The sequence below is a fragment of the Nycticebus coucang genome, chromosome 18, assembly GCF_027406575.1.
Source record: "Nycticebus coucang isolate mNycCou1 chromosome 18, mNycCou1.pri, whole genome shotgun sequence".
Classification (NCBI taxonomy): domain Eukaryota; kingdom Metazoa; phylum Chordata; class Mammalia; order Primates; family Lorisidae; genus Nycticebus; species Nycticebus coucang.
Genome location: NC_069797.1, coordinates 27,429,066 through 27,451,985, shown reverse-complemented (window position 1 = coordinate 27,451,985; position 22,920 = coordinate 27,429,066). Strand labels below are relative to the sequence as shown.

The following is a 22,920-nucleotide window of genomic DNA, read 5'->3' as shown; positions in this document are numbered from 1 at the left end:
ATTTATCTCATTGAATATATTATTCCAGGCCAGGTGTACCTGGTTCATGCCTTTAATATCTTGGGAGGCTGAGGCAGAATTGTTTGAGGATATGCCTTCAAAACCAGTCACATCAACATAGCAAGACCCAAGTCTCTACAAAAATTAGAGGTGATGCATGACTGTAGTCCCACATAGTTTGGAGGCTGAGGCAGGAGGATTTCTTGAACCCAGGAGACTAATGATAAAGTGAGTTATGATTGTACCACTTCATTCTAGCCCATGTGAGTGATTCTGTCTATAAAAACCACAAAATGTATAACATTCCATGATATTAGCATAATAATTTGCACAATAATTCCACAATTGTTGAAATTTTAGTTTTTCTGTCCACTTTTTGGTTTTATGAATAGCCAACTAGTGCACATCCGTGAGGCAGTATAATGCCAGGAACGCGATGTGTGGGAGCAGGTACGCCCCACAGTATCCGATTTGTTCCGGAGACCACTTGGCAGTTACAAATGCTGGTAGTAGGAAAAGCGCTTCTCCGGTTTGTATAGATTCTGAACTATGTGGGACTTACTGCTAAAACTGCATTATGAGGTCAAGGGCACAGCCCCAAATATACACATGTCTCTGCCTACTAGTTTCCAGAAGGAAATATTTCTGAACTGAAAACTTGACTGAGGATGCATATCAAAGGGAGGAGAGTGTGGAAGCTCTTAGAAAGTGAAGAGCTACGGAATTTCAGAGAAACATGATAAGTTGGGAGATAGTTCAGAGGAGAGCTAGCATCTGATAAAGAGTTTACAAATAAGGTCTAGGAAAAAGGTGGAGGAATATAGGGAGTATATAGCCGTGACATGAAGAGCCTGACTATAGGAAAGGTCATGTTCACATGGCCCATGGAAGACTCAGGTGAGGCTGCTCAAGGCCAGGTTCTGCCTGAAGGCTTTGACACTCCTAGGCCCTATTTCACCACCATGGGCTGAGGGAGCAAAGAATTTATTCACACTGTGAGCTATGCCTGTCTTGGGGGAGCCACAAACCTGTTATGAAATTAATGTAGAGGTCTGGGACTATCTGTTCCTTGAGTAGAGTTAGAAAAAAATAGTATAGTCAATATAATGAATGGAAGATTGAAGTCATAGGAGGGAATTGATTCCTGAATTTGACAATATTAGACTCATTCATGAAAGCATGTAAACGTGTGTGGGTGCGGTTGTGTGTATGTAGTATGTCTGAAGTCCTTGTACAGTTTGTTTCATTAACTTCAGAAAAATAAAGTGCTCTAAATTTACCCCCACATCACTCAAAGCCTTAATCATATACATTTATTTTATACTTATTTTAGTTTTGGATTGTTGAATATTATTTATTTTATTTGAGTCAGCTGCTCTGATTCAAACACTAAAGGCTGACTTGAAAACATTTTCTATTCAACATTCATAAGGCTAAAATAAGTGTAATAGAACTTTAGATTTTATATCTAGGTTAGAGTTAGGCAAAAAAAATTCAGTAGGTAACACAGATTTGAGGATCTGTGTAATCCTGAGAGTATAAATATCTGGGTAGAAGCAGAAATTCCAGCTGTTTCAGACTTCCAAGGTCTAAGTCAAAGGCTGCACAAAGCACAGGGGGACTCAGGTAATAGCTGGTTACACATAAAAAAAAATGGAACATTTCATTGAGGCAAACATATGCTATGAAGAATGTGTGAAGTCGTAAAATGGGATGGGAAGGGAGAGCAGAGGGACCCAGAAGTCCCAACAGGGACAGAGGATCTGCTGGGATGGTGGGTGGGGGCTGTGGCTGCCCTCCTCCTGTTGTCCCCTTCCCGCCCTCAAAACCCCTTTATGACTCTCTTGTGCTGTGTGCTGCAGGCCTGAGGCTACAGCCAAGCCTGGACACCCTCAGCACTGAGTTGCTTCAGGCAGCCCCACTCTGCAGACAGTGCAGAAGAGTTCCTGTTCTGAACAACTATCCTGAGCCCTGAGTGATTTCTGCTTCTGTTTCACATTGTTGCTTTTGTGCCTCTGCTACCTTGTGTTGAAAGCATTTTCACCAACCTTCTGGAAAGACTCAGACATCCAAAAGGTAAGGAGCTCCCAAGAGAGATTCCCTGTTGCTGTTTCCCAATCCTATTTCCACATTTCTAAATGAGTCTGATTGGCTTGGAGAGTGACTGAGCATCACTCCTCCTGGGAGAGAGGTTGGGCAGGGCTAGGGGTTCAGGAGGATGAAGGCTCCCACTTTAGGCTCACAGCCTGCCCATCTGGGTGTGGTGGGGGCTTCTGGATAAATCCCAAAACACATGACTTCGTGATTCTGGATTGGCATATTGAGAAAGTGACACTTGATTGTTGCTTTCCCATATGAGGTATCACTCAGCCAACCCTTCCTTCATGTTGAGCTGCTCAGGAGAGCAATGTGCAGACATCCAAGCTCTGTCCTCAGAATACAGGGTCCTCTGAGGGAGCAGATGTGACTGTTAGTTTCTGATTCTGGGTCCTTCTTGAGCAGAGAACTTCTGAGAACACTAAGTCAAGATTTCACAAAAATATCCTCCCTTGAGTTTCTCAGAGAAGGAAAATGGGGACTATTTTATCCCCTTTAAAAATGGAAAGAGGAACACCTTTGCATTTGTTAAAATGGAGAGGCTCGTGATTCTTGGATAATGAATGTCTGAGCCTCTTAGGAAGAGGTGTGAGAGAAGCGAGTCTCAGCCTTTCATTCTTTTTTTTTTTTTGTTCTCAGCAGCATCAGGGCAGAGCCAACAGGGGAAAGGAAGGTGGAACATTGAAAGGTAAGGTTCTGGGTATTTGACTGAGCTCTCCAATTGTGAGTCTTCCTGTTACTTCCATGAGGCCCCAGGTCCATGCTCTCAGAGGAGGGCAGTTGCTAGATACAGTCGCTCTGGGAAAAGATAGTCCTCCAAGGAAGGCTCATAGGAAGATATTAAACAACGAGATACCTCTCAGGGTCTCTGCTTTGCCCATCTGTGGACAGGAAGCAGTGACTGACCTGAACACTGGGTATTCCCCAATAGGTGGCCATATGAGATGTCCAGGAAAGACTACATGTTGGTTTATAATCAGCATTTCTGTCTCTTGACTGTATCAACACTTTGACTTCTTGGGTGCTCAGCTTCCCCTTTGAAGTAACCACTGATGTCTGAACTTCATGTGGTTTTTAGCAGCAGGAGGAGTAATGTACTTCATGAATGAAACCGTACAGTCTTGAATCTGTTAATATTACTGTTGACCATTTGAACTTGTCAGCTGATTTTGGGCCATCAGAGTTTAATAATCCAAGGTTCTCCCCTAAAGGGACTCCAGTATGATCCCTGTGCTCCTATCTTCCTTACATATCACCTACTCTCTTGGTTTCCCAGGTTTGCAGAGTTACCTAAAGAGAACCAGAAGAGTGAAAGAAGCTGAATTCTACTCTGAAAAGGTGATGAATATTTTCATGTGTTTCCTGGACCCTTTGGAAAGCATGCTCTATACATTTCATGGATTCAGTGCGTCCTGGCATGGTCATGGAGGGGGTAGAGATATGGAGCGGTGATGTGAGTAACAGCCTGGGAGGAGACCACAGAGGGTATTGTGAAGTCATGGGTAGGTTGAGGTGACGGGGAGCATGCTTCAGGAGGTCCTACCCTGGTAGACGAGTAGGCCCCTCTTTCCTTGTTCTGGTCCTGTCCACAGCTATGTCCCTCTTGTATTCTGCAGCCCCTGGGCTTTCACTGTGGTACTGTCCAAATTCCTCACCCGTGTGTCCAGACCCCCTGTGAGATGTGCCATGGAACAACTGTTACATTCAAGCCACTGTTGTCCTGGGAGTCCCTGAAGATGCTGCTCCCTGCACCGGCATATTCACTCCTGCGGTTTCCATGTGACAAAATTCACCCACCCTGTTCTCTGCACTCCTAGGAAGCACCCCAGGAGAATTAACACCAGCCTTTCTATCTGAGCTTTCTTCACCTCCACCCTCCATCTTCTCTTCTGACCTTATGTGACTTAACTTCACCCTCAGCACTCGGTCACTCTCTGCTCCCAATGCCTGATCCTCCCTTGGATTCTACTTTCCCAGGGGACATTCTGCAGCCAGCCACTTGCTTTCTTCCTCTCCCTCCATGCGACACTCAGGGAGCAGATGTTGTTCTCTAAGCAGAGATGACTTTCTCTCTGAGCACTGTCAAGTGATTTTGATCTCTGCCTTTCCAGAGATGTCAATCTCTTACCAAGTTTATCCCAGAAAATGGTCACACAGATTCACATGTTGATCATTAGGAACCAACAGCCTGTCTGCCTCACCACCATCAGATAACACTTTAGCTGTGACTCAACCTGAACATGTTTCCATCTAAGGAAGCTTGTTCTGGAGACGTTTTCCCCAGATGGTGCTGAGGAGCTGTCCACCATGTCCCAGCAATCACAGGCACTGACTCTCCAAGCAGTGTCAGAATTCTCCTGCGGGAGCCTCCATCTCTGAAGTTTATTCCCCTTCACCTTCTAAGGCTTCATTTGTGGGAAGCCAACCTAGTAACATCTGTTTATGTCTCCCTGCCCAAGTTGATGTTCTGGCCCTCTTGGAGAGACAGGTTTAAACCGTAGTGATTTGATGGTGCAGAAGTAAAAAGGGAAAGAAAATGTGTTCTTTTCCAAAGCAGCTTAGGTCAGATTCCCAGCTACCAAAATTTGCCATGTATATTGTGCATCTTTTTGCCCCCATTTTTGAAGGATAAACAAGAGTGCTCATCTTACGTGGGTAGTAGGACTTGGGAGTGGGGGTGTCCAATGTGTCTCGAGGATCTGTTGTGCTTTCCTTCTTGAGCTTCCTGAGTTTATGGAGGTCCAGTCCAGGAGAATCTAAGATGTGGTCTGAGTGAGCCAGTGTGGCCTCCGCCTAGTGCCCTGACCAAGGGAGGGGGCTGTGGTGGGGCTGGTGAGGCAGGCCCTCACCTTGTGGGTTCAAATCTGTGGCCCATGGTGTTGAACAGAAGGGGTTTGGAGGCTGGCGTAGAAGAAGTTGGGTGCCTGCTCACAGAGGGTTTGAGCCCTGCAAAGAGGGGTTTGAGAGCCCTGCATGGGTCTCAGGGAACTTCATGGCTGCCTTTTGGTTGAGCAGCTCAGAAACTCCTGCCCCAGTGGCCACATGTATGAGAAACTTGTGCGTGGTCCCTGATGTGGTGAGGAGGGAATGGCTCCCGGGAGCAAGGGAAGGGGCAGCCTTCACAGAGTGGGTGGCTGTGGAAGGGTGGCACAATCTCCATGTTTACAGAGGGATGTTATCCCTCCCCACATGTGTTTCTTCTGGCCAAGAACTGAGTTATGTTTTCTGGAATTTGGGGGCCAAAAATGTGGGTGCACAGTATACATGGCAAAATATGGTCAGTTTGTTATGGACAATGTTAGTATTGATTGCCAACAAGCATGGCTCAACAGATTCCCTTCCTTTGTGAACCAGCAGAGAAAAACCATAGACCTGCACATGGACAGCATTTCCTGTGTCCTAAGAACTTTGAGGAGAACAGAGAGCCAAATACATCCAGCTCTCTTGGAATCTCCTGTCTCTGCAGGATGTGTCCCTGACCCTTGTTGTGCTTGTCCCAGGAGACTGTTCCTTGACATCTGTGTTCTTCAATCTCAAATACCTTCATAGGTAAAGAATCCCCAGTAATTAACCATCTCCAACCTCTGTGTCAAACCCTGCCCAATCTGAGTCCTTAACCATCACTCAGTTTCAGTGTCAGGCTAAATTTAAATTTCCACTTCCAATCCTATCACCTTTTTCCCTATCACAGATTAGATTCTGGGGGGTGTGTTTTCATAAACCCCAGAATGAGGCACAGTGTGTTAGACATCTGACCAAAGGAGACCAAAGAGAAATGGAAATATTATAAGGACTTAGGTGCATATTCTTTACTCCCTTTTAACTATAACCCGCAGCCTAGGAGAGCCTGGGCCTCCTAACAAATGCAATCAGTGTAACCTGGTTTCTTACACCCTCAATGAATCCCCAACAATAAAAAAGAGAGAGAGAAAGAAGTTAGAGATATTAATATTAGAAAAAGAAAGAATAATTGAAAGTGTTATTAATCACAAAGGACATAATTGTGTACCCTGAGAAATCTGCAAGCAAAGTACGAGAATTAACAAGTGAATCTGAAAAATTGTCTATAGGTAAAATATTTACAAATTGTATTTCTATATATCAATTATAAATGGTTTAAAAATCAAATGAAAGAAATAAAAATAGCATAAATTTAAAATATTTAGGTAAGATCTAACAAAAGATATAACAATTTTTCATACTGAAAACCATAAAAGAAAAAATGCAGAGAGAAATTTAAGACTCTAAAGAGCGGAGAGATATAGGGTATTTATAAATTGAGTAAATATATTGAAAATTGTTACGATGTCACTTATGACTCGATTGAACTATGGAGTCAATGCAACCCCATTAAAAGCTCAATCTTTGAGGAGAAGAGCAGAGTTGGTAAACTCATAATACCAGATTTGAAGAATTAAAGTTAATATTTTTCATTTAAAGTAGTGTGGTGTGGTACTAATTCAAACAGTGTAGTATTAAAGCGGTGTAGACTAATAGAACAAGAGTCCAGAAGTCAGTTCCCTCTCCACTCAATTTGTTGCTTTAATGATAAAACTTTCATGACAATTCACTGGAGGGAAAAAGAGTCAAATAATTGAACATCCATGGGGGGAAAAAAAAGTCTTTTTATAACACTGTACTGAACACACACACAAATATAAGATGGATCACAGAGCTAAATATAAAAGGTAAAATGTAATTTCCCAAAGAAATCATAACATAATATCTTTATGACCTTGAGGTTTACCACGATACTTATCTCCGTCACTCTGGGATTGGTCACTGGTGTCTCATTTCGTTCATGTGGTGAGATCATATTTTCTTGGATGTTCTATATGCTTGTGGATGTCTGTTGGTATCTGGGCTTTGAAGAGTTAGGTATTAATTCTAATCTTTGCAGTCTGGGCATTTGTACCCATTCTTTGCTACCCATTCTTTTTGGTAATCAGAGGGATTTGAGTGGTGCAATCTAAGTCTTTGGTCAGTGCAGCCATGTCAGCACTAGGGGGCGCACCAAGATCAGTAACACCATGACTCCTGCCCTCTGCTGGTGGTGCCGCCTTGGTGTGCCTGAGTAAGGCAGGTGAGAATTCTCTGGATTGCCACCTCACTGTCTTCCTTCACTTTCCCCCAAATGGAAGGAGTCTCATTCATGCTGGGCTGCCTGGAGTTGGGGGAGCGATGATGCAAGCTCTTCCCACAGCCACCACTGCTCTGGTCACAAAAGACTATGTGGCCTGGAGTGTTTGTTCAAGGCCCAAGTAATCTTTTGTCAGCAGGTACTGAATTCAGCCAGGGCTGAGACCTTCCTTTCAGGGAAGCACGTTCCCTTCTGGTCCAGGGTTAAGTGTAGTAATGTCATCTAGGAGCTAAGGCCTGCACCAGGGACTTGAGTTATCTGTTTGGTACTTTTTCTGGTGGCTGAACTGGTACCCAAGATATGTGACAAAGATCCTTGTACTTTTCCCTTTCCTTTTACCAAGTGGAAGGAGCTTCTCCCTGAGCTGCACTTCCTGGAGTTGAAATAGGAATGATGTGCGCACTCCCTTGGCCACCACAGCTGCTGTACCAGCTATACACACCCCAAGTCCACTGGATCTAAGCTAACAGCACTAAGACTTGCCCAACAACCACAGTCCTTGTGGCCTGTCTATCATATTTATTCCTATCCTCAGGCCACTTTCATGAGCTGGCGATGGAGCTAGCTGGAGCTCAGGTTCCCACTGCAGGGGTGAAAGATTCCTTTCTGGGAGTGGTCTGCATGCTCCCTTCATAGGTGCCAGCAGAATTCTACCCTATGCTGTTTCCCTGTGATAGGGTGGCCCTGAGTTCCAAGTAGAAGTTCTACAGTCCTTTGCACTTCTTTCTCCAAGCACATAGATTCTCTCACCACACAGTGCTGGCCTGACACCTCTGGAGGTAGGGGAGGTGTTGTGAGGTTCTGTGGCCTGAGAAAACCGTCTTTCTTACCTTCTTCAGTGACTCTTTACATGTTACGATGATAAAAGTGGGTACTGTGATTGCTTGTCTGATGTTTGGTTCTTATGAAGGTGTTTTTCTGTGTGCGTATTTGTTCAATTTGGTGGCCCTGCAAGCATACCTACACAAACACACACTGACAGTAACAAAGGACAGATTTAACTTATCAAAATTCAAAACTTTATTCCACAAAATTCAGTATAAAGAGAGTTAAAAAACGCCACAAATGGGCAGCGCCTGTGGCTCAGTCGGTAGGGCACCGGCCCCATATACCAAGGGTGGCGGGTTCAAACCCGGCCCCGGCCAAATTGCAACCAAAAAATAGCCGGGCGTTGTGGCGGATGCCTGTAGTCCCAGCTACTTGGGAGGCTGAGGCAAGAGAATTGCTTAAGCCCAGGAGTTGGAGGTTGCTGTGAGCCGTGTGACATCATGGCACTCTACCGAGGGCGATAAAGTGAGACTCTGTCTCTACAAAAAAAAAAAAAAAAAAACACGGCACAAAATGAGGAGGTGGTCATTGGGATACCTCCAAAAAACATGGACCTCTTCTCCTATTATACCCATATACTCAGATAAATATATATAAAACTATATTTATTCATATCTGTGATGTAAATAAACTCACTATTTTTTCATTCTTCTTTATTAGAATTGTTTTCGTTTGGGGTATTAAGAGTCAAGTTGCTAGGAATGTTTTTTACAAATCTTTGTTAGTCACTGCACTCAATTCGCTTGGGTCCACAGCAAAGACTAGAAATGCTCTGTTAGAGGGTACAGGGATACTGCCTCACAATTTTCCAAACTGGTTGTACTAACATAAATTCCCACCAGCAATGTCTGAGATTCCCAGTTACTCTGCATTCTTATCAACACATAGTACTGTCAGTGTTTAAATTTTAGCCATCTGAGCAGTATATATTGGTACTCAGTGTAGTTTTAATTTGCTGTTTCGTGATGACTAATGAGGTTAAGCATCTTATCTTTGCATAATCTTGTTATTTGGATCTCCACTTTTATTTCGCATTTATTTAAATCTTTTGCCCATATTAAAATCACTTGTTTACTTTTATAAAATGTCTCCCAGTTTGAATTTTCTCCAGCTTTATTGATGTATACTTGACAAATAAAAATTTTATGTATTTAGGGTATATAACTTGATATTTTGATATATGTTGTCATTGGGAAATAATCACCACAATCAAGTTAATTAAGATGGCCATTCATGTGGTTAGCATTTTCATTTCTACCTGTGTGTGTGGTATTTGTTTGTAATATATACAACAATATTGTGTTTTTCATATAATTTTGTATTTTGTGTTTTAGTTAGTACATTTAAAAATTAAAATATTCTCATCATCTCATTGAATATAATATTCCAGGCCAGGAACACCTGGTTCATGCCTGTAATCCCTTGGGAGGCTGAGGCAGGAGGATTGCTTGAGTTCAGGAATTTAAAACAATCCAGAGCTACATAGCCAGACCCCCGTATCAAGAAAAATCAGAGATGATGCATGTTTGTAGTCCCAGATAGTTCAGAGGCCAAGACAGGAGGACGTCTTGAACCCAGGATTCTGAGGTTATAGTGAGCTATGGTTGTAACACTTCACTCCAACCTGGGTGAGTGACTCTATGTATATATAAAAAATAAACAAAATGTATACTATTCCTTGATATGATATAGTAGCCTGTAAAATAATTCCAAAATTGTTGAAATTTTAGTTCTTATGTCCACGTTTTGGTTTTATGACTAGCCAACTGACGCACATCCTGACAGTGTAATGCCGGTGTGAGGAAGGAACATGATGCGTGCGAGCATTTATGCCCCACAGTATCTGGTCTGTTCCAGAGACCACTTTGGCAATTATCGATGCTGGGGGTAGGAAAGCCGCTTCTCTGCATTTGCTTAGCTTTTGAACAATGTAGGTTTTAGTGGTCAACCTGCATCATGAGGTCAAAGGGAGAGCCCCCAATGTACAGATGCCTGTTTCTCCTAGTTTCCAGATGGAAGTATTTCTTAAATGAAAACTTGAGGATCTACATCAAAGAGACGAGAGAGCTGAAGCTGTTGGCAAGTGAAGGGCTGCAGAGTTTAAGACAGACTTGAGAAGTCGGGAGACAGTTCAGAGGACAGCTGTCACGTGATAAAGAGTTCATAAAGAAGGTCTAGGAACAAGGTGGAGGAGTATTGGGATTATATACACCTGGCATGTAGAGCATTAAATTTGAAATTTAGCCATTTGCAGGGGTGATTATATAGAACACATCTTCTCAAGCTTTGTGTGTGTGCCAAGGCATCTAGGAAAGTTCATGTTCACATGGCCCATGGAACACTCAGGTAAGGCTGCTTGATACCAGATTTTGCCCGAAGGCTTTGACACTTCTAGGTCATACCATGCCAACATGGCCTGAGGGAGTCAACAGTTTATCATACAGTTATCTGGCTTGGGGGAGTCACAGATCTGTTATGAAATTAATATAGAGGGGTGGGAGTATCTGTTCTTTAGATAGGATTAGAAAAACAGTATGATAAATACAATGATGGGAAGATTGAAGCAAAAGAGGGAAATGTTTCTTTTTTTGAGGAGGGTGTGAAACAGAGTCTCACATTGTCACCCTCCATAGAGTGCCATGTCGTCACTACTCACAGCAACCTCAACCTTTTGGGCTTAAGCAATTGTCTTGCCTCAGCCTCCCAAGTATCTGGGACTACAGTCACCCGCCACAACACCCAGCTATTTCTTGGTTGCAGTTGTCATTGTTGTTTGCCTTGCCTGGGGGAGGCTCAAACCCGCCAGCTCTAGTGTAAGTGGATAGCGTTGTTTCAGACTTCCAAGGCTCAAGTCAAAGGTTCCCCAAAGCAAAGGGGGACTCAGGTCATATCTGGGTTACAGATAAAACAAATGGAACATTTCACTGAGGCAAACACATGGTATGAAGAAAGAGTGAGGTTGTAAGATGGAATGGAGGGGAGGGCAGGAGGACCCAGAGGTCTGAGTAGGGGCAGAGAGGTCTGCTGGGATGGCGGGGGTGGGGGAAGGTCAGTGGCCGCCCTCCTCCTCTTGTCCCCTCCTCGCCCTCAGAACCCCTTTGTGACTCTCCTGTGCTGTGTGATGCGGGCCTGGGGCTACAGTCAAGCACAGGCAAACTCAGCACTCACTTGCTTCAGGCAGCCCCACTGCACAGACAGTGCAGAAGTCTCTGGTTTCTGAACGATCATACTGAGCCCTGGCTGAGCTCTGCCCAGGCTTTCTGCAATATCAACCGTTATCTCTCCTATCTGAGTGGTTGGGGTTGTTCCTTTTGTGCCTCTGCTACCTTGTGTTGAAAGCATTTTCACCAACCTTCTGGAAAAACTCAGACATCCAAAAGGTAAGGTGCACTCAAGAGAGATTCCTGCTGCTGTTTCCCATTCCTATTCCCACATTTCTAAATGAGTCTGATTGACTTGGAGAGTGACTGAGCATCACTCCTCCTGGGAGAGAGGTTGGGCAGGGCTAGGGGTTCAGGAGGATGACGGCTTCCACGTTAGGCTCACAGGCTGCTTATCTGGGTTTGGTTGGGGCTTCTAGGAGAAATCCCCAAACAGGTGACTTCGTGATTCTGGATTGGCATATTGAGAAAGTGACAGTTGATTGTTGCTTTTCCATATTAAGTATCACTCAGCCAACCCTTCCTTCATGTTGAGCTGCTCAGTAGAGCAATGTCCAGACCATCCAAGCTCTGTCCTCAGAATAAAGGGTCCTCTGAGGGAGCAGATGTGACTGTTGGTTTCTGATTCTGTGTCCTCGAGTAGAGGATTTCTGAGAAGGCCATGTGGAGATTCCACAACAAAATCCTCCCTTGAGTTTGTCAGAGAAGGAAAATTTGGAATATTCTATCACTTTTAAAATGAATAAGAGGAACACCTTTCTATTTGTTAAAATGGTGAGGCCCATTATTCTTGGATAATGTATGTCTGAGCCTCTTAGGGAGGAGGTGTGAGAGAAGCGAGTCTCAGCCTCCCATTCTTTTCCTTTTGTTTTCAGCAGCATCAGGACAGAGCCAACAGGGGAAAGGAAGGTGGACATTGAAAGGTAAGGTTGTGTGTATTTGACCGAGTCTTCAATGGTGACCCTTCCTGTTACTTCTGTGAGGCCCCAGGTCCATGTTCTCAGAGAATGTCAGTTGTTAGATGCCGTCTCTCTGGGAAAAGAGAGCCCTCTGAGGAAGGGTACTAGGAAGATATTAAGCAATGAGACCCTTCTCGGGGTCTCCGTTCTGCCCATGTCTGGGCAGGAAGCAGTGACTGACCAGGGCACTGCGTATTCCCCAGAAGGTGACCATGTTAGATGTTCACAAGAGACTACAGGTTGGTTTGGAGTCAGCACTTCTGTCTCCTGACTGTATCGGCACTTTCATTTCCTGGGTGCTCAGCTTCCTCTTTGAAGTAACCCCTCATGTCTGAGCTTCATCAGGTGGTGATTTTGACCAGCAACTGGAGTAATGGACTTCATAAATGAAACCATATAGACGTGAACCTTGTTAATATTACAGAAGACCATTTGACCTGGTATGGACTACCAGAGTTTGGTATGGACTACCAGAGTTTAATAACCCAGGTGTCTCCCCTACAGAGACTCCAGTATGATCCCTGTGCTCCTATCTTACGTATCACCCAATCTCCTGGTTTCCCAGGTTTGGAGAGTTACCTAAAGAGAACAGAAGAGTGAAGGAAGCTGAATTCTTCTCTGGAAAGGTGATGAATCTTTCTTTGTGTTTCCTGGCCCCTTTGCGTGCTCTATACATTTCAGGGATTCAGTGTGTCCTGCCATTGTTATGTGAGGTCCTAGCCATGGTAAAGGGATGTGAGTGACGGCCTTGGGAGGAGGCCACAGAGGGTATTGTGAAGTCATGGGTGAGGTGAGGTGAGAAGGAACAGGCTTCAGGCGGCCCCACCCTGCTAGACGGGTAGGCTCCCCTTTCCTTGACCTGATTGTAAATGCAGATTTTGGCCTCCTGTCTCCTGCACCCCCAGGATAGCACCGTGGTACCATCCACATTCATCAGCTGTGTATCCAGACGCCTTCTGTGAGATGTGCCATGGAACAACTGTTAAAGTCGAGCCACTGTTGTCGTGGGAGTCCCTGAAGATGCTGCTCCCTCCACGGGCATGTTGACTCCAGTGGTTTCCGTGAGACAATCTTCACCCACTCTGCCCTCTGCACTCCCAGGAATCCCCCCAGGAGAATTACCAACCTCCTGTCTGAGCCTTCTTCACCGCCACCCTCCATTTTCTCTTCTGACCTGAGGACCCCTTATGTGACTTACCTTCACCCTCACCACTCAGTCACTCTCTACTCCCAATGCCTGTCCCTCCCTTGGATTCCACATTCCCAGGGGACATTCTGCACTTGCCTTTCTTCCTCTCCCACCATGTGACACTCAGGGAGCAGATGTTGTTCTCTAATCAGAGGGGACTTTTTCTCTGAACACTTTCCAGGGATTTTGATCTCTGCCTTTCCAGAGATGTCAATTTCTTACCAAGTTTATCGCAGAAAATGGTCCCATGGATTCAAATATTGATCATCTGGAACCAACAGCCTGTCTGCTTCACCACCACCAGATGGCACTTTAGGTGCGACTCAACCTGAACATGTTTCCCTCTAAGGAAGCTTGTTCTGGAGACGTTCTCCCCCGATGGTGCTGATGAGCTGCCACTATGTCCCAGCAATCAGAGGAACTGACTGTCCAAGCAGTATCACAATGCTCCTGCAGGAGTCTCCATCTCTGGCATTTCTTCCCCTTCATTTTCTAAGGCTTCATGTGTGGGAGACGCTGCAGCCAACCTTGTAATAGCTGTTTCTCTTTCCTTGCCCAAGTCTGATGTTCTGGCCTTCTGGAGAGACAAGTTTAAAACCATGGTGATTTCACAATGTGGAAGGAAAAGAAAAAGAAAACAGGTTCTTTCCCAAAGCAACTTAGGCCAGACTCCCAACGACCAAACTTTGCTATGTATCATGTGCAAATTTTTGCCCTCATTTTTGAGGGATAAACACGAATGCACATCATATGCTGGTAGTAGGGTTTGGGAGTGGGGGTGTGCAATGGGCTTCCTGGAGCTGTTGTGCTTTCCCTGTTGGGCCTACTGAGTTTTGGGGGCTCCAGTCCAGGAGAATCCCATATTTCCCTGGGAGTGAGCCAGCGTGGCCTCCGCCTAGTGGCATGACCAAGGGAGGGGGCTGTGGTGGGGCTGGCATGGCAGGCCCTGGCCTCGTGGGGTGGAATCTGTGGCCCATGGTATTCCTGCGCAGAGTGGGTTGGGAGCTCTGCACACAGAAGATTCAGTGGTCTCTTCAGAGACGATTTGGAGCTCTGCGCAGGTGGGTTTGGGAAACCTGCGCAGGCCTCAGGGACCATCATGGCTGCCCTTGGGCTGAGCATCTCTTAAGGACCTGCCCCAGTAGCCACATGTTGGGAAACCTGTGTGCAGGCCCTGAAGTGGTGAGGAGGGAATGGCTCCCATGAGCATGGGAAAGGCGCTGCCTGCACAGAGAATGTGGCTGCAGAAGGGTGGTACAATTTGCATGTTTACAAAGGAATGCTAGCCCTCCCCTCATTTGTCTTTTGGCCAAGAGTTGAGTCGTGTTTTCCGGAATGTTTGGGTCAAAAACGTGGGTGCACAGTATACATGGCAAAAAATGGTCAATTTTTCATGGACAATGTTAGGATCAATAGCCAACAAGCATGGCTCAGCAGATTCCCTTCCTTTGTGAACCAGCAAAGGCAAACCAGAAGACCTGCACGTGGACAGCAGCTCCTGTGTCCTAAGAACTTTGAGGATGACATAGAGTAAAATAAATCCAGCTCTCCTGACTCTCCTGTCTCTGCAGGGTGAGTCCCTGTACTTTGTGTTGCTTGTCCCAGGTGGCTGTTCCTCAACATCTGTGTTCTCCAATCTCAAATACTTTCACAGCTGAAGGATCCCCAATAGTTAACCATCTCCAACCTTTCTCCATGTGTTAAACCATGCCCAATCTCAGTCCTTAACCCTCACTCAGGTCCAGTCTCAGGCCCAATTTCAATTCCTGCTCCCAGGCCTATCACCTTGTTCTGATCACAGATTAGGGTCTGGGGAGTGTGTTTTCATAAACCCCAGAATGAGGCACAGTGTCTTATGCCATCTGACATTTCCCATCTGGTCTGTAATGTGTCACAGAAAGAGCAGCAAATTATGTGGGGTTTATACTCTGTGATCAAGAGAATTTTGTCCTCCTGTTCCCAACCTCACATTGCCAAGTCAGTCCTCCAAGGTCTGTATTCCAACCCCATCCTTCCTGGAGATTTTTCTCTCAGCACTGAGCTTCTGAGGAAAACAGGGCAGCAGCATCACATGAGAATTTTGGATTCAGCCAAATGGGAAGCTTCTAAGAGAGATTCTGAGAAATGCTTCACTTAACAAGGATACTCAGAAAAATCAGGAACTTAGCCTGAGGAATGGCTCAAAAGATCATTTGTTGAGTGATCCAGAGAGATCTTCAGATAAGGGTCTCAGCCTAACTCTCTGAAAGGTGTAGAATTTCAGGGAATAATTCAAGGCCCTCAAGAGTGAGCCTAGGTCAGAAACAAGTGGAACATGTGGGAACAACAAATTCTGAAGGTGCGATGTCCAAGCCCAGACCCTAAAGAAGTTCTAAAGCTAGTCACAGAGAACAGTTTGGGACAACAAATTCAGTTGCCAGCTGGAATTATCCCCTCCTCCCTCCTTATCTGTGGGTAAAGTAAGGACAGGGAGCCCTAAGAAAATCTACATTTTATGCCAAGCATGAGCCAACAGAGAACTTACAGTTAAGAATGGCAGGCAGACTCTTCTGTGCCCCCCTCATGGAAGCGTAGACAAGATGCATGAGGACGTACTTAGGAGCACATGTCTTCCCCACCCCTGTCACTGAAGGGGTGGCCTCCTACTGAACATCACATTAGAAAGTAAATGCTTCCTTGTTGGCAGTGGATTTCTAAATGCGGAATAAAACAGAAGGCAGCCCCCAATTGTGTCACGACCATTTCCCACCCATGCCCAACAGAGAGCCTGTGCCCTATACATGACCCCATGCAGGCTGCAAGTTGGCCTGGTGCCCTCAGGCCCCCCAGTACTGCTGCGGTTGCAGGGTCTCTGCTTCCTTGCATTTCCTAAGAGGAAAATTCACTCCCTTAAAACACAAATTAAGAGATTCTTCCAATAAATGTGCTCCTAAGAGTCAAGTCTTTTTTCTGTGCTGTCTTGGGGACATAGGTTTTGGGGAACCTAGAGTGTGTGCTTAGTTGGGAATGGTAGGAGTTAGTTCACTTCTTCCTAGTTGCTTATTTTGGCCTCCGAAATTTGACCAGTGCCCTGGAGCTCTTGTCAAGGAATGGATATTATGTCCCGACACACCCTCTTCCCTGCCTGAGGAAGTTCATGACGATGGACTATTTCCCATCTGTTGGCCTTCATGGAATGATATTGCAGCTCACACCTCTCTCGTCTGTTTTATATCTCTTAGAGCAGCGGTTCTCAACCTGTGGGTTGCGACCCACTAGGTCTGTATTAAAGGCTCACAGCAGTAGGAAGGTTGAGCGCCCCTGCCTTGGAGGATTAAACAAGATAGGACTTCCATATCTGCAGAGGAGGACAAAGATAGGTATGTATTACAGAAAATAGTGGTTTAATCATGTCTCAGAAAAAGTTGACAGTGAGCAGAGGATCACACAGGTGGGTGAGGGTGGGTGGGACTGGTTGAGAGGTTATTGCTGTGGATACTGGGCTGGTTGAAGGAGGGTCTGAAGAACAGGGTAGTTGGTGCTAAAGAACCTGTTATGTGGGGCATGCTCAGGTGTCGTGAAAGCACACAGGTACTTGGACATTAATGGTGTGGTACCTTCACTGGACAGTGAGGAACATAAAAATATCACGGTCTTAATTGATAACTGGGTCCCTAATGTGGGCAGTATTAGGACGGCTAAGGTGCATGTTATCCTTGAGGTAGGAGGTGAGATAAAGAGAGCGTTGCTTGTGAGCAGATTGCCAATAAGCAGTTTATGTGGGTTGAGAAGAGGGAGCCAGGGGACATATATCATGCTAAGAGAAAAAGAGATTCAGGTTAGAGGAAGCCAAAGAGTTAAGTGGATACAAGCAGGGATTGTCTTTAACACTATTGTGCTAATGTTGTTTAATTGCCAAACGCTGCTTGTTGCAGCTTATTCATTTTGTGTCTACCTGCTCTGTGAACTGACAGTGATTTGGAGTCTCTAATCCTGTGTTGTGTGCCGGGTAGCCAGTCCAGTTCTACCACTTTCATCCCTCCTCAGTCTAAAGTCCATGGCCAAGCGCCCTTCTAGGAAAACCTCGACCCTACAACAAGCTCCCCATATTTCCACTCACTGTTTCTGAACAGCCAAGGGATAGTGGAGAAATCACACAAGGCAGGAGCTATAATTCATGATACTGGATTTCATTTGAACTTGCAACTATCTTCAGTGGTCCTGTCTTTCCCATTACCCATGGAAATCCATCAAAACCTTCCAATCTTTACAAACTCACCACAAAATTCTACATTAAAACTCTACTGGAAACCTGGGTGTCACTTCCCCTTTCACGGAGAAATTTAAACCCATAGTGACTATTTCCTCAATATTTTCCCTTGGACATCATTTTCAGTTACCCACCTCCTTTCTGTTCTTTTTCTCAGAGGACACTGAAGCAAAGTGCACCTGCACCTGATATGCTCTCAGCCTTATTTTCTTCTGTCTTCTGAGCTATATTGATCATCAATTCCTTCAGCTGCAGCATTTTTTCTCCACACTACCTGCCTCAACACCAGCTCTTTCCCATTAACTGACAAACGCATTGTAGCCTCTTTAGTCATTCAATGAATCTTTCTCCATCTTGTAACCACTTCTAACTATGATTCCATCTCTAGCTTCCTTTCTCAGCCAATTTTCTTTATAGAGATGTCTGGTTACGAGACCCAAAGTTACACTTATTATATGCAAATATGATTATGTCCATGTGTTCATTTTGTTTTTTTATTTCAAATTAATATGAGGCTACAAATTTTTAGATTACATTGCTGTCACTTGCAAAGTAAAGTTCCAGTTGTAAAAGAACCCCTCACTGGGGGGTGTGGTATCCAACCACACATTGTGCCCATTGGGTGAGATGCCCACATACCCTTCCTCCTGTGTCTCTTTCATGTTCTAAAGATACTAAGAGCAGGAGACAGTAAAGAAATTTAGATGAAAATGAAACTGATGTGGAAACAGCAGACAGAAAGCAAGAGGCAGAAAAAGTGATTTAAATCAGCAGTCTAGAGAGCATTGGCAATTCAGAAAAATATGTTCGTAATATACAGGACAGAATTGATAGTCCTTTTTTTTTTTTTTTTGCAGTTTTTTAGCCGGGGCTGAGTTTGAACGCACCACCTCTGGTATATCGGGCTAGTGCCCTACTCCTTGAGCCACAGGCCCTGCCCTTGATAGTCTTTCTTAAAGGAAGTTTAAAATGACCACGAGTATAAAAAAAGACAGAATGTTGAGTATGGAGAGTACAAGGAACTCTAACTTAAGGAAAATAGTATTTGCACAGGAAGTACAGAACAAGTTGGAAAAAAGAAAACATGAATGTCATAGTAAAGTGAATCATATATTACAATGAATCCAAAAATCCCATCCCAGATGGAAAGCCTCCCACACTCTAGAGCAGGCGTCCTCAAACTTCGGCCCCCGGGCCACATGAAGTGGTGTGAATTGTATTTGTTCCCATTTTGTTTTTTACTTCAAAATAAGATATGTACAGTGTGCATAGGAATTTGTTCATAATTTTTTTAAAACTATAGTTCAGCCCTCCGACGGTCTGAGGGACAGTGAATTGGCCCCCTGTTTAAAAGTTTGAGGATGCCTGCTCTAGAGAATATTAGTGAAAAACCCCTACATGTATCCTATTGATATTTTGCTATTTTAGGGCTAGGAATAATATATTTTCAGAATAAAAATGTCAATGCCAGAGAATAATAGATTACTTGGAAAGAAATAGAGAACCAAACAGGCTTGAGATTTCTTCTGACAAAACACCAATGCCATGATATACTGAAGAATTATCAGAGTTTTAAGTGGAAACTCTCACAACTCACTATTCTATACCCAGCTACATTAACCATTCTGTACATGTGTTTACAAAATTAAGTAAAAATAGTGAAAATATGTTTTAAAATACAATTTTCTTGGAAATAATTTGCATATTGTGCATAATCTATATCCTCTACTTTTGAATAATTCAACACAGACAATGAATTGGAAGCCTGAAAAAGAAACCAAGGAAGAACACATTCTAATTCTTATGTTCCATAAAGGGGATTTGAGTTATGGCTTTGTTTTCTACTTTATAAATATAGAAATAAAAGCTTGAGTAGGTTAATTATACTATGAAGTCAATATCTGCTGGGAGAACATATGGAAAGTAGAAGTCACTGCATCAGATCATACGTTTGTGATGTATATGATGCTATAGAAAGAGACACAGATTCTTATCATTTTAGTTAACATAGGAAGTCAAATCTAGCAAGTATTGAACACAAATGTCTTAACACTGTGATTAAGTAAATGAGGTGAAAGCTATGTTAATTAGGAGGTAAGCACTCCAATTTGCACAAATAATCAACACATTGAATCCCACAAATGCATAAATGTATTCATCATCTATGTATACATGACTTAATAATAAAAAAGAAGTCTATTGAGGTTGGACATATACCTGAAAGTACAAAGGGGAATGAAGTGAATTCGAAGGGTCTTCAGACTATTAAAGAAGGTGGGAATTTGAAACCATTATTCAGGTAATTCATGAATTAATAAGCGAGGCCAGCTGTTTAACATGCCCAAAGGCTCTTAACCAATACATTCTATAAAACATGAAAACAATTGTTGAAATGCAAGTTTCTTGAAAAAGACTTGTTTTCAAGGACAATTTTACATTTGACTGACAAACAGAACAGGATAAGAGAATTTTTGTGCATTTTCTCAGCTTAACACTTTATTACAGTGAATCAGATGAACCAGACCTCGAAACTGATTTGCAGTTTATGATTCTGTCTGCCCTCTGCAGCTGCAAAGAGCAGCTATCCTTGTTTCTATTTCCAATATCCATTTTGTTAGTGAGGGCAGTCCTTAAAGCTAAACAACAGATCATCTACCAGCTGACATAAGAGAAGAATTCAATTCAACTCTGGTTGTGGGGAGGGGAGGGGATTGGTGTGCTCCCACTTAATGGACATTATGTAAGGGTATATGGCACACATTCTTGGTGTAGGACAAAAGTATAAGAGGGGACTCCCTGAGAAATGCAAATATTGTAACCCAGTTGTTTGTACCCTCGCCTTAACTTGAAATTGAAAAAAAAAAAAAGCTAAACAACAGATCACACCAGATAGCACTGCCTGGGGGAGAGCTGGGCAGCTTCCCTTTGCATCTCCAGATCAGTTCTTCCTTGCTTTCCACTGTGCCCAGTTCTGTGGGAAGTTTATCACTGTGGACACAACAAAAGGCTGCCTTTTTTCTGCCTTGTGGTATGCTTAGTCAACAGAGAGCTATAGCAGAGATTGGAGAAAGGAAAGAGAGGAAGGTTGAAAAGTTTATTTAGAAACTACTGACTTGTGGCTGCTGCATCTTTAAGTAGGAGTTACCATTTGTACCAGGCAGTGGGCCTTGCACGTGTCTCTCTCTCTCTCACTTTCTGAACAGCTCTCTGCTTTTGATATCTCCTCCCTCCTCTTGTTCTGTCAGTGCTGGGGTGCAAAGGCCTGCCTGTTACTAGCCTCAGAGTTTTGCACTATCCCTGGTGCTTTCCATCTCCCCGCCCCATGCCTTTGTAAACAGTGCATTTATTAAAATTTACTTCTGTTATCCTTTTGATGGTTCTGACTCCTGTGAGGATTCTTGTGATAAATGATGTCTGGAGTGGATGCAGGAATTAAACCCACAAAAATGGAATGATGGAATTGGGTTATTCTAACATTGAATATACCTGGCATCCTGTCTTTCCTGGGAGAATGGCTCAGGAGTGATACTTGAAATGCAGTGATATTCAAAAGATCATCAGTGCTGGTTAAGGATAAAGTGAGGGTCATGGCACACTTATGGATGATCCTGGGGGCTCTGGCAATTAGTATTTGTCAAAACACAAGTGGTATGAAGGTTGTAGTATTATCAGGTTTCTTCTAGATGCCCTGAAAATTAGCGTACGGAAAGGAGATATTGAAACCAGCAAAGCACACACATGGAAAATAAGAACTCTTCAGGGCAATTTGAAAGAGTCAGTCTTTTCTTCGTAGAGCAGATCAGGATGCAAACCAAGTCCTGGGGCTGATCATGAGGATTTAGATCGTAGCCCCACTTTGGTGATGGATCCTGCAGGGCTCCTGCCTAGATCAGGCCAGAAGGGGAAGATGTGGGCCGCTGAGAGGAGTAATGGGAAATTGGGCTCTCACACTCAATGCTGAGAACTTTGGGAGCCCTGTCTCCCTGGTCCCCTTCTTCCTGGAAGTTCCTTTGCTGTGTAAGGCAGTCTCACCCTCAGTGTTAGAAGAAAAGCGTTTCAGTGACAGCACCTGTCACAAGTGCTCACACCCTGAGGTGATTCTCACATCCCACCCCTACCTCTCCTCACTGCCTGTCTAGGCCCTTGAGTTAGTTCTCAGCCTCACACAGAAGGGTTGCTACCTGCTTCCGGGGAAGAGAGCCTATATACTGAAGGAACTACAGGGTGTTTTCAATTCACATCAGCAGGACTCAAAGAGCATGTGTAGAAGTGAATTCTGAACACGTGTAGTTGATATTTATATTTGCTGTTCCTCAGCATCCATTGTGAATATAGGCTGTACTTCTCATACCGGAAGAAGCACACACTTACTCTTGACTCTGCTTCTGTTCTCCACCTCTTCCCAGTTATTCAGTGTGGTTGGTGCAGATATCTGTTTTATACAATCCTTTTGTGGTGATCACCTCCGTCTGGGACATGTTGAGTCCATCGACTTGACTCACTCCAGTGACCCCAAAATTCCATATGACCTGTGTAGATGTACGCAGTGACCATCTCTTAGTCATGGTGTGACCCTCATGGGATGCGCACCTTCCTGCTGTAAGCCCATCTATTAGAGCTCCCCATGGAAAACCTGCTTGGGTAATGCCATGAACACCAATAAAGGCCTCAGCCCAAAGGCCCATCTCTCTCCTGCTCACCACCTGCTGGCTCTGCACACTTGTCCCTGTGACCCCAAAATTGGCCCTAACTTGTTCCCCTCTTCCTTCCTGGGTCTATAAGTCATCAACTTCAGTCATTTCATATTTTTCATATTGTGTGTGTTGCCCGCTCTGTGTCTCACTTGGATGATATACTTACCTGAAATTTTATCCTGGACAAGGCTCTTCTAGGGAGTGGTCATCATAACAGGAATAAACTTAATACTAGTCAGACAAAAGCCACAAGAGCATCTGCCAGTATAAATAAGTTTCCTGCGAGAGACATACCTGGTTACAGGTCAGATAAGTAGGCATTGGTCTTTTCACCAAGATAAACAGGTTCCCATGAAAGTCACATTGTCAAACATCCATGTCCTAATCCCCTTTATCCAGGGCAAGGCAGGGCTAGAGCTTGTAGCCACTCTCCTGAGAGACACAAGACCAAATTATAGAAGGAACCAAAAGGTTGTAAGGCCAAGTGGGATAAAATATAAGCCATGAGTGCACATTTATTTTCGTTGGTGTACTCACCCAGAATCTGGGATTCATTATGTAAGCTCACGTGCTAGGGAGAAACACTAACAGTCAGTTAGAACT

At 44.1% G+C, this 22,920-nt stretch overlaps 1 protein-coding gene across 7 annotated transcripts in view; it reads left to right on the top strand.

The window, feature by feature from the left end:
- LOC128571265 (spermatogenesis-associated protein 31D1-like) overlaps positions 1 to 15,181 on the top strand; it is a 37,864-nt gene extending 22,683 nt beyond the window's left edge. The window contains exons 1-6 of one of the 7 annotated variants that reach the window (XR_008375717.1): positions 1,922 to 2,076; positions 2,737 to 2,785; positions 3,374 to 3,435; positions 12,105 to 12,149; positions 12,751 to 12,811; positions 13,091 to 15,181. Coding sequence is in view for 3 of the 7 variants with exons in the window: in XM_053571012.1 (XP_053426987.1) it covers positions 2,737 to 2,785; positions 3,374 to 3,435; positions 3,714 to 3,914 (312 nt within the window). In the remaining 4 variants the exon portion in view is untranslated. Of the gene's footprint in view, positions 1 to 1,921; positions 2,077 to 2,736; positions 2,786 to 3,373; positions 3,436 to 3,713; positions 3,977 to 12,101; positions 12,351 to 12,750; positions 12,812 to 13,090 lie in introns of those variants that run through there. The other 6 variants (XR_008375716.1, XR_008375718.1, XM_053571014.1 and 3 more) reach the window with 6 other exon arrangements.
- The last annotated feature ends 7,739 nt before the right edge of the window (positions 15,182 to 22,920 follow it).